This window comes from Panthera leo, chromosome B3 (genome assembly GCF_018350215.1).
Source record: "Panthera leo isolate Ple1 chromosome B3, P.leo_Ple1_pat1.1, whole genome shotgun sequence".
In the NCBI taxonomy this organism is placed as follows: Eukaryota; Metazoa; Chordata; class Mammalia; order Carnivora; family Felidae; genus Panthera; species Panthera leo.
Window position 1 is genome coordinate 59749469 of NC_056684.1, and position 14894 is coordinate 59764362.

At 44.2% G+C, this 14894-nt stretch overlaps 2 protein-coding genes across 8 annotated transcripts in view; one reads left to right on the forward strand and one right to left on the reverse strand.

Annotated features, from left to right (window-relative positions):
• TUBGCP4 (tubulin gamma complex associated protein 4) overlaps positions 1–1208 on the reverse strand; it is a 35196-nt gene extending 33988 nt beyond the window's left edge. For 2 of the 3 annotated variants that reach the window (XR_006203612.1, XM_042942224.1), the window contains exon 1: positions 936–1204. Coding sequence is in view for 2 of the 3 variants with exons in the window: in XM_042942224.1 (XP_042798158.1) it covers positions 936–1013 (78 nt within the window). In the remaining variant the exon portion in view is untranslated. Of the gene's footprint in view, positions 1–935 lie in introns of all 3 variants that reach the window. The other variant, XM_042942226.1, reaches the window with a different exon arrangement.
• Positions 1209–1229: 21 nt separating this feature from the next.
• Positions 1230–13497, forward strand: ZSCAN29 (zinc finger and SCAN domain containing 29). 5 transcript variants are annotated; one of them, XM_042942217.1, is made up of 6 exons: positions 1230–1847; positions 2346–2777; positions 3263–3467; positions 5280–5975; positions 8159–8629; positions 10865–13497. In XM_042942217.1, the coding sequence occupies exons 2-6, from the start codon at positions 2460–2462 to the stop codon at positions 11731–11733; spliced, it is 2559 nt and encodes an 852-aa protein (XP_042798151.1). In that variant the 5' UTR covers positions 1230–1847; positions 2346–2459; the 3' UTR covers positions 11734–13497. The 5 variants fall into 5 exon arrangements, with proteins under 5 accessions (XP_042798151.1, XP_042798152.1, XP_042798153.1 ...); XM_042942218.1 differs by having other exon boundaries at positions 1230–1820; XM_042942219.1 differs by having other exon boundaries at positions 1230–1772.
• The last annotated feature ends 1397 nt before the right edge of the window (positions 13498–14894 follow it).

Consider the following 14894-nt stretch of genomic DNA (forward strand, 5'->3'; position numbering starts at 1 on the left):
TAGCCCATCTCCCCACTTCTCTTCCCTCTGGTAACTATCACTTTGTTCTCCATAGTTCAGAATCTGTTGCTTGGTTTGGAATAGGCATGACTGTGATATGACAGAGTTAGACTCAAATCTTGCCATTACCAGGACTAGCCGCCACAAGTTCTCTGAGCTTCAATTTGCTTTTTTGTAAATAAGGGCTAACAATACCTAAGTTACTAAGTTATTGAGAGGACTGGATAATAAAAAAAAAAGCAGAAAAGAGTGGTTCAGACACCATAGCCAAGCAGGCCTGAGGTTCAAGACCAAGCTCGCTAATTACTAGCTACCAGATACAGGAAGTTGATCTGTGAAATGGAGATAGGTGATCCTGCAGATTGAATGAGATAATGCATACAGTACCTAGCCCTTCCTCCTTAAACATTTCTGGTTACGTGAAAGCCTCCCTTCCAAATTCTCCTAGTGGAGAAATTTCCAGCGAAAGGAGTAATGAGGGAAACACTCTCATTCATTTTTCAGACAACAAAAGTAGCTGACCTCTTACTATGTTAGGCGCTACGTATTTGGACGAGCTTTCAAAACTCACTTTAAAGCACTGCAAATGGGTGCGTGAAAATGGGTGAAACTCGCCTTACATCCAGTTCCCCAGCAACACGCGCTCAGACACCTCAACCTTAGGCCCGGTCGCGAGCTCCCTCCCCGTCCCGAAGGCGGGGCCCTCCGGCACGGGCCTTCCATCCGCCAGCCTGGGCCCAGCCCTCTCCAGATGCGGTACCGCGCGCAAAGGCCCCCTCCCGCACTTCCCCCATTACCAGTCTAGGGACACGCCTCCGAATCGCCTCAGCCTCTGCAAGCCCCACCCCCCGCCCTCGCAAACTCCTCCCCCGGGCATTGGCTTGGGTACGCCCATTATGCGCTCGCGAGTTCCCGCGCTCTGAGTCCGACCGTACCTGGAGGCCACTCCGCTTGTTCCACGTGAAAATGGACCCTGGGTATCCGCTCAGAGCCAAGAGTAGTTCGTGGATCATTCCCGCGGCGGATCTCGAGTCCTTATATCCGTCGCCCCCTCCTGCAGCGCCCCTCCAGAGGACCACGGAGGCGAATGCTGCGTTCTGTGCAAGCGCCCAGGCCCCTGGGACAGGCTGTTCGTCCTGAATCCCAAGTGGCAGGACAACTGCGGGAAGAGTGGAAGGGAAAGGGTACGGGATAGGCGCGCCGCGTCCCGGAAGCGTGCCGCGCTCGGCTGGGCTCACTCACTCGCTGCTGCAGGGGCTCTGCTGGAGGAGTCTCCGTAGTTGCCCTTGCGCATGCGCCCGAGGCGCCCGAGGCGCCCGTTCGGACTTCCGGTTTGAGAGCTGGACTGGGAGGCTGCAGAGCCGGGTTGGGGCCCGACCCTAAGAGGGTGAGGCAGGCCCGGGGGCAGAAATGCAAGTGGGTTGAGGGTCAGCCCCGAGAGGGAGACGCCCCCACGGGTAGTCGGAGGGTGCTCTCAGGGCGCCTTGGCCTGGTCGGAGGCCTCTGGAGGGACTGTACGACAGCTCCGAGAGTGACCTGGCCGGAGAGAGCGAAGACAAAGAGGCCGGAATCCCGCACCCGCCGCTCTTTGAGCTGAGCCCCACTCCCGCGAACCTCGCAGCCCTCCGAGCCCCTGGCCAGCAACCGAACTCGTCATCAGAAGACCCATTACTACTGCCCTCTCGGACTCCCTGTCTCCACCAACTGTGTGTGACTCCCTACGCCCACCGGCCCTTCTTCAGGAACCAAAACCAGTCCTCCCAATGCGCGAGGTTTCCCGTCAATAATTCCCGAACAGTTGCTGATCGTTTACTTCTGCTGTGAGGGAAAACAAAGACCAGTATTCAGTACTTGATTTTTGTCCCGGGTGGGAACTGGTAGTTGTGGAGTCTGAGGGGGCGGGGAGGATGTAAAGGGCCTCTGGAAGTACTTGCAGAGGTACTGGGAGAGATCAGCTGCGACCCGCTGGACAGGGGCTTTTTGTTGCCTTCAGCAGGATGGTGACTTGCCTTTAGATCCTCTCAAGCTCCAGGTTTCCCATATGGTTCAAACTCAGTTTGCAACATGGGTCAGGGGAGCTAAATGGGATCAGATTTGGGGGGAGGTGGAAGAAGAGCAGACAGTACTTTATTCTCTGCTGCTTCCCCGGGGCTGCTGTGGAAGTCACCCAGAAATGCAGCCTTTGAAAGGTCTCTTTCCTTCATGTTCAGTTTTGGCTTGCTATCCTGAAGTTGGTGCTACCTCAGATGGCCATGTGGAGTATATGGGAAAGCAGGCCAGCTCTTGGCGAGACTTTAGACCTATGAGTATATTTCTTCTGATAGTGCCATCTCTCTCTACCCTAGGAAGAAACTCTTCTTACAGTGAGAGACTCATCTGCAGGTGATTCTCCAAGGACATGGGAAAATAGGTGTAAGCCCTCGAACCCTTAAGTGGAGGGGAGCTGCTTTCTGCTGTGAATGATGGCCAAACCCACTCTGAGAGGGAATGGCCCTAACTCTGAGACCTTCCGACAGCGCTTCAGGAGATTTCACTACCAGGAGGTAGCTGGGCCCCGGGAGGCTTTCAGCCAACTCTGGGAACTTTGCTGTCGTTGGCTAAGGCCGGAGGTGCGCACCAAGGAGCAGATTGTAGAATTGTTGGTGCTAGAGCAGTTCCTGACCATCTTACCTGGGGAGATCCAGGATTGGGTACAGGAGCAATGTCCAGAAAGTGGAGAGGAGGCAGTGGCTCTGGTGGAAGATTTAGAAAGAGAGCCTGGAAGACCTGGAAGTTCGGTGAGAAGGGAGGGGGAATTCTAAAGTGTGTGACTGGGAAGGGGCAAGGATAAAGGGCCCAATTAAGATATAGGCAGGTTTAAAGAGGGGCACAATCTCCTTTGGTGATGCTCATTCTTCTGGTCCTGGAACAGGTAACTTTTTCAGATAGAACTTGTCTGGAGATGCTACCTGGGTGTACCTTTGCTACCCTGTCACAATGAGTTATTCATGGTTTAACGGTGTTTTTACTTATGAGGGAAGAAAGGGGAAGTATTTTTTAGCTTGTAGTTGGGTTTACTAATTTCATCTTTTCCTTCTGGAGTTCCAGCTGCTCTAAGCTCGTGGAGTAAGAAAGACCCTTGTTCACTGTTAAACCCTCTCCCCTTCCCCCCAACCCTAGCCATGTCCCAAGAGGATGAGCTCTTTTGGGGTATTAAATAATCTCCTCTGGGAGTGCCCCTCATTATAACCTTGCAGTGACAATTAATGGGGGTTGTTTCTAGGTCACAGTCTCTGTGAAGGGGCAGGAAGTGCGCTTGGAGAAGATGACACCCCTGAAATCATCACGAGAGTTATTAAGTGTTCGGCAGGAGTCAGTGGAACCCCAGCCCAGGGGTGTAACCAAGAAAGAGAGGGCAAGAAGCCCAGACCTGAGACCACAGGAGCAGATGAATCCAAAGGAGAAGCTCAGACCTTTTCAAAGGAGCGGTGAGGAGTAGATTCATATGGGAGGATAGGATGCCATTCTAAATTGGGAAGTAGGGTTGGGAATAGTGAGTGGGAAAGGGATTTTAGGAATTGAGTTGAAATTGTAGAGTATGCAGTTGTTGGAGACCTCCTGAAGGTATGTAGTTTAGCCCTCTGTTATAGTATTCTCATATTTCTTCTTGACGAATCTGCCAGAGGATGGCTCCCCAATTTTTTTCAGAATTGGAACTATTTTATTTCCTCTTGGCAATGATGATACTAGGTCAGTATTTTCTAGATAAAAATTCTTTTCTATACTTGAAGGCACAGCCTCCTTTCAGTCATTTTCCTTCTCCAAATTAAACTGTATATTATTTCCTTAAGCTCTTCCCCAGAAGTGCCATTCTTTAAACTTACTAAGTTTTTGTTATTCTCCCTTGGAACCTTTAAGTCTTCCAAATATTATGTTAATTGTGGAGAACTAAATTATATTATTCCAGGGAGGGGCCTGGTAGGTACAGGCAGAATAGGAATTTTACTTTTGAATTTCACTACCTTCTCTTTCAGTATAGCTCAACTAATTATTTGGTGATCGTTGTTTACTTGGTAACTCCCAGGACTCTTACAGCTTTCCCATTGTCTTTGTGGCTAGTGCTTATTGTTGTACCTGATTTTGTAGAACTCGTTTTTCTTCTTTATACTTGGTTGAACTCCATTTTTTTGTTTTTTGTTTTTTTAATCATTTAACTTGAGGTTGTTTTGAATTCTGATCTTATCGTCTAAGATGCTAGCCTTCTCAGCAGTTTGTAAGGGCCTGTTTAGTAATTCAGATGCAATTCTACATAGAGACTTGCAGAATTAATCAGTTATTGAACACCTACATGTATTCTAATGCCTTGCAAGGTACTCTGCAATAAGCAAAGGTGCCTATTCTCAAAGAGCTTATGGTGTGATTGAAAGCAAATATGTGTTCAACTTAACTGTATTGAAACCATGCCAAACAATGACTTGTTACTCAAGTTGTGTGAGTACAATAGGGGTTTGGCAGAGTGGGCGATGAGGGAGGGCAGTAGGGAAGGCTCATGGGGGGCTTTGGCAAATATAGCTTCTCATAGAGTGGGTTCCATTTGGATAGGAGGGACTTAAAGGAAAGGCACAAAGTGATGAATAAATGTATGCTGCATTCTGGAGGGGAGTCTGATATGAATGGATAGTGCGTGGTAGGCATTCAGGTTAAGGTTCAACAGTATAGTGTTTGAACTGAGGAAGCAAGAACCTGGAGTCAGGCAGGACAGTGACTGTTGCAGTTATCTGGGTGTGAGAGGATAAGGAGTCTAGACTTGGATGGTGGCCGGAGGAACAGAGGACATACTAAAGTGAAAAACTTTTAGAACTTGGTGATAGTGTGAAGGAAATGGATGAGTTGAAGTCCCACCCGCCCCCCTTCACGCCTGCTCCTCTCTCTCTTGAGTTTAGTTTTCTAGCCCCAAGCAGAGAACTTACAGGAGACAGGAGGTGCCTGTTCCCAGGAGTGCCAAGACCTGCCTGTAAGTGGTGAGGAAGGCTAGGGAGCAACATGGAGCATAACTGTTTGCTCTGAACACGCAAACAGAACCTTTTCCTCTCTTGTCACCCTGCACTGGAAAATATTCTCATTATTTGAGGTTTTGTGTACTTTCTCCAACCCACTGAACTTTCTGAAAATACTTCCTTAGACACTTTCTTTATAAAAGCCTCTTGGATTAAAAAAAAAAAAAAGGCAGATCTGAACTCAGAGGTGTTTTTATGATCAATCCAAATTATGATATCCTTTGTTTGCTTCCCTGCAAGCAGGATTTCCATTTCCTAAATCCGGTGTGGTCTCCAGATTGGAGCAAGGAGAGCCATTGGTCCCTGCTCTGGGCTCCAAGGAGAAGGAACTTTCAAGAGGCAGTCACACAGGAGATAGACAAATGCATGCTGATCTGTTATCATCCAAGAGAGAGAGAAGGACCTGGGTGGAACAGGATCACTGGGGCTTTGAGGATGAGAAGGTAGCAGGTGTGCACTGGGGCTATGAAGAGACCAGAACTCTCCTTGCAATTCTCAGTCAGACTGAGTTTTATGAGGCTCTCCGAAACTGTCACCGAAACAGCCAAGTGTATGGAGCTGTGGCTGAGCGGCTCCGGGAGTTTGGCTTCCTTCGGACCCTCGAACAATGTCGGACCAAGTTCAAAGGTCTCCAGAAGAGTTATAGGAAAGTCAAGAGTGGTCACCCACCTGAGTCCTGCCCCTTCTTTGAAGAGATGGAAGCCCTGATGAGTGCCCAGGTTATTGCCTTGCCCAGTAATGGCTTGGAAGAGAGAGCCTGTTACTCTGGCCTGGTGGGCAGTGATGCTGAGACTGAGGAGCCAGGGCAGGGGGGTTGGCAGCATGAGGGAGCAGAAGAGGCCATGGCTGAAGAGTCTGACAGTGATGAAATGGTCCAGGAAGCCACCCCTCAAGACCCCGACAACTTGACTGCACCTGTTCTTTTTCGAAGCCCAAGTGGTAAGAAGTTTTCCTTTAGGGGGTTCTGTGGTTAGATCTGAGGAGTTATGGGACTGAATGTGCAGTCAGCAGGTTTAATGTCACCTGTCGGCTTTGTCACTTAAACAGAACAAAGAGGTACCTTCTCAGTTCTATCTGTATTTCATTCTCTTTTGTGGGAAAATTAGATAATAGTAAGTAGGGAATAATTTTAGATATTTTAAAGAAGTACACTTAGAAAATTCTAGAGAGCTCTTAAAAAGAATATCATTCCTGGGGCCCCTGGCTGGCTCAGTCAGTGGCGCATGTGGACTCTTCATCTTGGGGTCATGAGTTCAAGCCCCACATTGGGCATGGAGCCTACTTTAAAAAAAAAAAAGTATCATTTCTTCCATTTCCTTATTAAAATGTATTTTTTTTCCTGATTATAAAATAATTTACTGCTGAGAAAAACCCAGAACTATATTAGCTTTAAGGAGAATATTTACTGAGCACCTTACACAAACTGGTGTTTTATCTTTTATTTCCCCACTTCTCAATGTCAATTTATTATGTGTTCCTTTCTACATAGCCTAGCCTAGAGAAGGACTGCCTGAAGTTAGAAACGTTTTCTAAGACTCCTCTATGAGATTTGCAACACACATAGTAAGAAATCTTGTTTTAACACTTTGTTGAAATATTATTTGCCTATGGAACTGTTTTTAAGTGTTATTTATTACTGTTGATATAAGTTATATAACTATGTTGTTATGGAAAGAGCACTGAAATATGAGTCAGGAGGCCTTGTTTCTAATCTTGACCACTCATCACCTAGGCGACCTTAGTTATCTGACCATTTCAAAGTTTGTTTCCTCACATGTAAAATGGGGCATGGCAGCAGGACTACATCTGTAAAATTGCAGTTTCACTGTGAAGTGATTTTTTTCCTTTCATTTTTCTACTATATGTGTTACTTTGTGTTCTACTCTTGTCTTCCTATCTTCCACTTTTTCCTTTCTCAAAATCTTTCATTCTTTTTGTCACTGGAGTAAGTGCAGGTAAACCACAGATGTGGCACATGTGCTAGCTGCTATTTTCATTATCTTTGTTCTTTTCATCTTTTTCCACTTTTTCTGTTTTTCAATTCTTTCCCCCACTCCTTTACCTGCAGTAAGCGGAGGATAATGGAAGCAATGTCCTCTCCAGTTGGCTGGCCAGTGGGAGGAAGACTCTGTGAATCTCCTTTCCCTCTACCGTGGGGACCTTCAGGGAGCAGTCTGTAATCATACTGAAGTAATATTAGCCCAAGGCAGGGCGGGGGGGGGGGGGAGTGCAGCACTAGTAAATGTTCAGGACAGGAGATGCTGTCTGCGCTGCTTCCTTCTTTCTGGCTTCCAACCAGTCCTTCAGTCTTAAGGATAATAAGGTGCATTACTATCAGGTCTTCTCTTGTACCCTTCAGGTCTTTGCTGTTACTGGGCTTGCATTTTTGAGACCGTGGCAAATGAAGAAGGGTCCTAATAGGGATTACACAAGTGTGAAAGTGTGAAAGAGACTGTTCTTTGGGGTCTTGAGTCATTCTTTGGAAAACTTAATTCATAAGGAAGTAGAGCTGGTGGAAAAAGAATGATCTGAGAAGTTAGGGATGACTCATGACAGTGATTGACTGGGTCTTATTCCTTTGACCAGTTATTTTCTAGTTAGGATCAGAATTCCAGAGAATCCCCATACTAGAAGAATGGGGAAAGGCATCCTGTACTCTTGACTCAGTGTATGTAATGACTGTTTCAGTGATCTGGTGGAAAGGTTTGTTTGTTTAACAGAGAGGGTGGGAGAGAGAGAGAGAGAGAGAGAGAGAGAGAGAGAGAGAAAGAAAATCCTATGCTGACAGTGCAGAGTGGGAAGCAGGGCTCAAGCTCACAAACCGTAAGATCATGACCTGAACTGTAGTCGGGTGCTTAACTGACTGAGCCACCCAGGCATCCTCCTTTTTTAATGGCTAAACAGAATGTAGGAATAAAGGTCCCTGTGAAATTGCTATACAATATAGAGAAGCAAAACATTCTATAATGAGTTTGTATAGATTTGGGAAACATGAAGTGTTTTTATTTTTTCACCTAGAAGCCCAAGCTTAGGTGATTTTTCATCATGCACTTGATAGGGCTGAGGAATTAAGGCTATAAAGCCTGCATTAAGTGGTGCTGAAATTTCTTTTCTGGTGGCAGGTGTACACTGGGGTTATGAAGAGACGAAGACTTACCTTGCAATTCTTAGTGAGACTCAGTTCTACGAAGCCCTCCAGAACTGTCACCGCAACAGCCAGTTGTATGGAGCAGTGGCTGAGCGGTTATGGGAATATGGATTCCTTAGGACACCAGAGCAGTGTCGGACCAAGTTTAAAAGCCTACAAACCAGCTATCGGAAAGTCAAGAATGGCCAAGCACCAGAGACCTGTCCATTCTTTGAAGAAATGGATGCTTTGGTGAGTGCCAGGGTTGTTGCCCCATCCAGTGATGGCCAGGAAGAGGAGACAGCCTCTTGCCCCATCCAGGAGGTCAATGAGACTGAAGCTGAGAAGCAAGCTGAGGTGGCAGAAGAGACCATAGAAGAAGATTCTGAGGATGATGAAGAGGATACTGAGGTACCCTTAGAGGTTGTCATGACCCGTGCTCCAGTCTTATTCCAGAGTCCCAGTGGTAAGATCCTTTTACTTTTTTTTCTTTAAATTTTTTTTTTTAGTGTTCATTTATTTTTGAGAGAGAGAGAGACAGAGACAGAGCGTGAGCGGGGTAGGGGCAGAGAGACAGACAGAGAGGGAGACACAGAATTTGAAGCAGGCTCCAGGCTCTGAGCTGTCAGCAGAGCCTGACGTGGGGCTCAAACTCACAAACCGTGAGATCATGACCTGAGCTGAAGTTGGACACCCAACCGACTGAGCCACCCAGGTGCCCCAATCCTTTTACTTCTTAAGATTTAAGTAGCAAAGGGGAGGCAGTGGGATTTAGGAGAAAAATCCACAAACTGAAAACCAGAAGACTGGCCTCTATACCCAGCTCTCATGAATTCTTCTTGTGACCGCTTTATCTCTTCTCCATGTTTCCTTCTTATTAAAACAGCTCAGAGGGTATATAAATGATTCACCTGACTTGCCTTCTCATACTACAGCATCAATCTGATGGCTGCAGACTTTATAAATTTGCTGTCTACATCTGAGCTGTTAGACAGTTTACCTAGCAGGGCATATGAAAGCTAACATCTCCCAAATAGCATGCTGTATACTCATAGTGCAATGAAGTTGATTTTAAAGTTCATTCTTATTAATGCTTTTTCCTCTAGTTCCACTATGTATTACCGGTTATATATCTGCTTTATTCACACATATGAAAACCTGATAACCTCTTTCTTCAGATACAGCTGGGCAAAAGTCTATGATTCCTGAGGGAATTGACCCTTTGAATCTTAACTGCTGTGTCAGAAAAAGAAATATTTCACTATGGCTTCCCTCCTTGTGGGAAGAATAATTCTGATTTTGGAGTCATACATGTACGTGAATCTGCATTCTCATGTCCATTAGTCAGCCGAGTGACTCAGAGCGAGTTATTTAACCCTGTAAGTTTGCTTATATATTAAGACCTACCTTATTAAGATTGACATAAACGAGGTACTGTTTATGTTTACTATGGTGAAGCACCTAGCACAGTGCTTAGGCACATAGTAAGTATTTAATAAGTAATAATTTTCTTTTCCAAAAGTTCTTTAGATCTGCATTCCTCAAGGGTGTTCTGTGGAGCATTATGTCCATGGGGATATTAGTATGTTCCACTAAAAAATGCCTTCTACGTTTAGGAAATGCTTGATTACTCTCCTTGGAGGCTCACAGTACATACTCACATATTTAAGGTTTTGAGGTTAAACTGAATCTAACAAATCTCTATCTCATGGGGTATCTCATAAGACTGGGCTCCTGGGTAGAAATACTGTCTTTCAGGGGTACACAAGCAGGCTGACACTCAGTATTTCTTTGCTCTCAGAGAATTTGGGATCCGGAATTTATCTGAAACATCTGAAAATTCAAAGTCCATTCACAAACTGAAAATCTGCAAGTATCTACAAATTCACATAACCTGGACCTGGGAAGCCTGGTGTTTGGTTCTTAGAAGAATATTAAAGGGGTGTCTGGGTGGCTCAGTCAGTTAAGCATCCAACTTTGGCTCAGGTCATGATCTCACAGCTCATTGAGTTTGAGCCCCTCTGAGCTGTCAGCACAGAGCCCGGAGCCTGCTTTGGATTCTGTGTTTCCCTCTGTCTCTGCCCCTCTCTCACTTGTGCTCTCTCTCTCTCAAAAATAAACATTAAAAAAAAATCTTTAAAATTTTAAAAATGTATTAAAAGCTTAGCTTGGACATTAGAGTAGTGCTTTTGGAACATCACATGATTATTTTTCCATGGGAAAAGAGAATGTTTTAGGGAGATACTTTCTAGCAAAATTTCTCTCTCAGAAAGCCTTCTGTTCTTTGAAAGACACCAAATATTTTTCTACTCTGTTTTTATTCTCAACATAAAGGAATTTGAGGGGAAGGGGACTCATGTAGCTCTTTTGGATATAGGTGTTTCTCAGGGTTTTCCTGGGCATTTATGGACATATCTTAAAGCTGGTAAGTTTTACTTGTTATACTGAGAGGATTTTCTGAAGATCGTGGGTATCCAGGGAGAGTTAAAAGAATATATTAATCAGTCCCTGTAATAGATGAGAAGCATGTGATAGGTTACTAACTAGAGGAGTAAAAAATTGGAATTTTAATTGATAGTAGTCATTTGGGATCTAGTCCTTCCTAATTTTTACCTTTAATAATCTAATGTGATACTTGCCTAAACCCTGGCACGTAATATTGAAGAAATGGATAACTTCTAAAATTCTATTTTCATATCAGGTTTTGAGGCTGGATTTGATAACGAAGAGAATGTAAAACGAGATATTTCTGAGGAAGTACAACTACATAGGACATTACTTGCAAGGTCAGAAAGGAAAGTTCCCTGGCATCTTAATCAGGGTAAAGGCAGTGACACTGAATGTAGATCAGAACGACAGTGGGAAAAGACCCCAGGGGAGAGAAGAGGAAAATCAACACTCCCAGAAAGGAGTTTAGGTAAAGTTCTAAATCATCAGAAACCTTATTTGGGAGAGAGACCCTATAAATATCTCAGATACGGCAAAAGCTTTGGTCCGAACTCCCAGCTCATGAATCAGATATCCCATCAAGTGGAAAATCCATATAAATGTGCTGACTGTGGGAAAAGCTTCAGTAGGAGTGCACGCCTCATTAGACACCGGAGAATCCACACTGGAGAGAAACCTTATAAATGTCTTGACTGTGGGAAAAGTTTCCGTGACAGTTCAAATTTCATCACCCATAGGAGAATCCACACAGGAGAGAAACCGTATCAATGTGGTGAGTGTGGGAAACGCTTCAATCAGAGCTCAAGCCTTATAATTCACCAGCGAACCCACACAGGAGAAAAGCCCTATCAATGTGAAGAGTGTGGAAAAAGCTTCAACAACAGTTCTCATTTCAGTGCACATCGGAGGATACATACAGGAGAGAGACCCCATGTGTGTCCTGACTGTGGAAAGAGTTTCAGTAAGAGTTCTGACTTACGTGCACATCATAGAACCCACACAGGAGAGAAGCCCTATGGGTGTCGTGATTGTGGCAAGTGCTTTAGTAAAAGCTCTGCTCTTAATAAGCACCGAGAAATCCATACACGAGAAAAACTTCTGTCACAGTCGGCACCTAAGTAAGCTCCTGAGAATTTAAAGAAAAGAAATATATCAAAATGGTTAGAAAAAGTCTGCCAATAGTGAGATCCATCTCCTATTCTCTGCCCAACTAGCTTAGGAAATACTCTAGGATTTACCCCACCCTTTGTTCCTATGTTTTTCCTGGATCTATGAATTCCCAACGCAGTCATCTTAAGAATGAGAGGATGATTTCAGTCCCTCTCCTTGCCTGTATTTGAAACGACAGATGACACCTTTACCTCTCAGTGCCTATGTTGTTCCCTTAATAGACAGGACTAGGTAGTAGATCCTATAGTTTTGATATATACCCTTATTTATTCATCCTGTTATTCAGCTGTATTTCAACTGGAAAAACTTATCACAGCACCATTTCAGGGAGAAGTTGTGAGACTTTTCTAATTGAGTGGGTCTAGCTCTTTATATAGTAAAGGAAATGCAAGTAAGAATGGCTCTTCGTGTTCACATAAGCCTGTGCTCAGAATGACATTTGTCATGCACACTTCATTTACCTTACACGAGAATTTAATGTCCACCTTGACTCTGACCTATTAAAGAATTTGTCAAAAGCCTAGGTGTCTATATGGGGAAACACTGTAAACCTTGTATAAATATTGAGTTATGAACCCTGAATTTCTTAGTTTCTTCCAAGTCTTAGATGTTCTCGAATAGAGTAATATTTAGAGCATCTAGTTTGATCTTTTTTTCTTCTTCCATCTCATCTGAATTTCATCTATCTCTTGTCCAGATGTGCAAAGAGCAAGACAGCTGGATATGTTGAGAGAGAAAGCAGTTAAAGCTGCCAGTAGGGAATTGGCTGTGTTCCACATACTCCAGACACCTAGTTTAGTGTTATGTACCCCATGGGCGCTTAATACTAACCTGCACTGAGCAGAAGCCACTGCCACGTTCCCATGGATTAGGAAACAGACCACTTTGTGCCAACAACTCTAGCCTAATGGCAGGGAGGACAGATTATTTTTGGTCATTGGAGTTGCCAATACTTGCACACATGCACACGCACGCATTCAACTGTACACACATATTTTTAGAAGCTCTCAAACACAAGTATAATTCTGATGTATGTATAACCAAATAGTATTGAATTAATTGCCCATATATTCATAGTAGAGCACAAGGTAAACAGACTCTGTCCTTACAGTCTAAAACAGATGACACTGACATGGACAAACAATAAATGCACATGTAGAGCTGCAACAGTTTTAGAGAAATCTAGAAATATAGTAACATTATGCATAAATGTTAAGATCTAATGCATTATAGTTTTCTATAAGAAAAATCTGGGAGGTATTTTTTTCTCTTTATTCAGGAAGGCTTCATGAAACAGCAAGTGTTTAAAGGAAGGAGGGTTACTAGGTAAATTAGAGTGGGATAAACTTTCCAAAATAAATCACAAAACTGAGTTCTGAGTGGGTGAGAAATGGGAAAATTGGGGAACAAGGTATTATGATAGAAGAAACACCAGTCTAAAGCAGTGACTCAGGATCTGAGATGGTTTAGTAAGTGTGCTAGAATGTTTCTGAAAATGAGAGATTACTGTCTTTAGTATATTTATGTGTAGTTGTGTGTAAAAAGCACCGGTTGGTGTATCAGCAGATATGAATTCTGGTTCCAGATGTCTTGTGTGTAAGTCAACCTGTTTGTATCCATCTCCCTTTCTGTAAATCAGAATAACGTTTACACCTTAATCTGCCTCTCAGGGATACCATGTTAATAAAAAATTATGTCTATAAAGTACCCAGTGTTTCTTTCTGGTGTTTCCCACCCCCCCCCCACCCCCAAACGTACATGTGCAAGTTATTAAGTTGTTGCTGCGAGGAAAAGATACATTTTTACCTGCTTTTTTAAAGCTCCCTATGTGGGCATACTAGAAATATGCCTGTTTGAATCTTTATGTTCTAGACTGAGAAACAAATTAGGAAGTGGTAAAAGAGAAATTAGAATACAAATCATTCTTTGGTATCTGTATCTCTATTCATTGGGACAGTCCATTAGGGCCTGTGTCATACTGGGCATGGAGAGTAAATCTTATTTTAAAACACCCAGGACCAGCCCTCCAACCTATAGATGAAGAGAATGTACAAAAGGAATAGGGCAAAGGCAAACTCTTACTGGGAAATGCCTGTTTCATCTCAAACTAGCTTACAAACCATTTTCTGCTACCCAGTCTGCCACTCCTGAGGCAAGAAGCAAGAAATAATAGTCTTTACACATTCTAAGAGAGAAACCAAGGCTACTGTAGGTGGAGCAAGAGGATCTGTGCACCCTAACCTGCCCTTTTATTTTTTTTCATTTTTTTATGTTTATTTTTGAGAGAGCAAGAGACAGAGCATGAGTGGGGGAGGAGCGGTGAGAGAGGGGGACACAGAATCTGAAGCAGGCTCCAGGCTCTGAGCTGTCACCACAGAACCCGACGTGGGGCCCAAACTCATGAACCGTGAGATCATGACCTGAGCTGAAGTCGGACGCTTAACCTACTGAGCCACCCAGCCTACCTGCCCTTTTAATACTTATAAGAAAACCTTTGTGGAGACGGAGCGGCATGTGTACAAAGGAAGCAAGAATGTATTAGCAGGAGCTAGATAGTCCTATCCTCCTCAGTTGTTTTCTTTTTCTTCATTTTTCCCATGCTATAATTTTTTTAAAAAATAATCTCTACCCCCAACGTGGGGCTCAAACTCATGACCCCAAGATCAAAATTTGTATGCTCTAATGACTGAGCCAGCCAGGCACCTGTCATTCTTCCTTTGATTGCTTGCTATGGCCAGTGCCACAGAACTTAATAACATAGGTTTTCTCTGTGTTGCCATTTCTCTTTTACTATAATCAGAGTAGGGAGGCTGAGTCTTATCAACTCTGTAGAGAACCAATTAGGAAAGGGACAATAAGAGAGGGGCACTTGGCTGGCTCAGTCAGTAGAGCATGTGACTCTTGATGTCGGGGTCGTGAGTTTGAGCCCCATATTGGGTGTAGAGATTGCTTAAAAATAAACTCTTTAAAAAAAAAGGGCGGGGGGGGGGTGTGTACCTGGGTGTCTCAGTGGGCTGGATGTGTGGCTTTGGCTCAGGTCATGATCTCATGGTTTGTGAGTTCGAGCCCCTGGGCTCTATGCTGACAGCACAGAGCCCACTTCAGATTCTCTC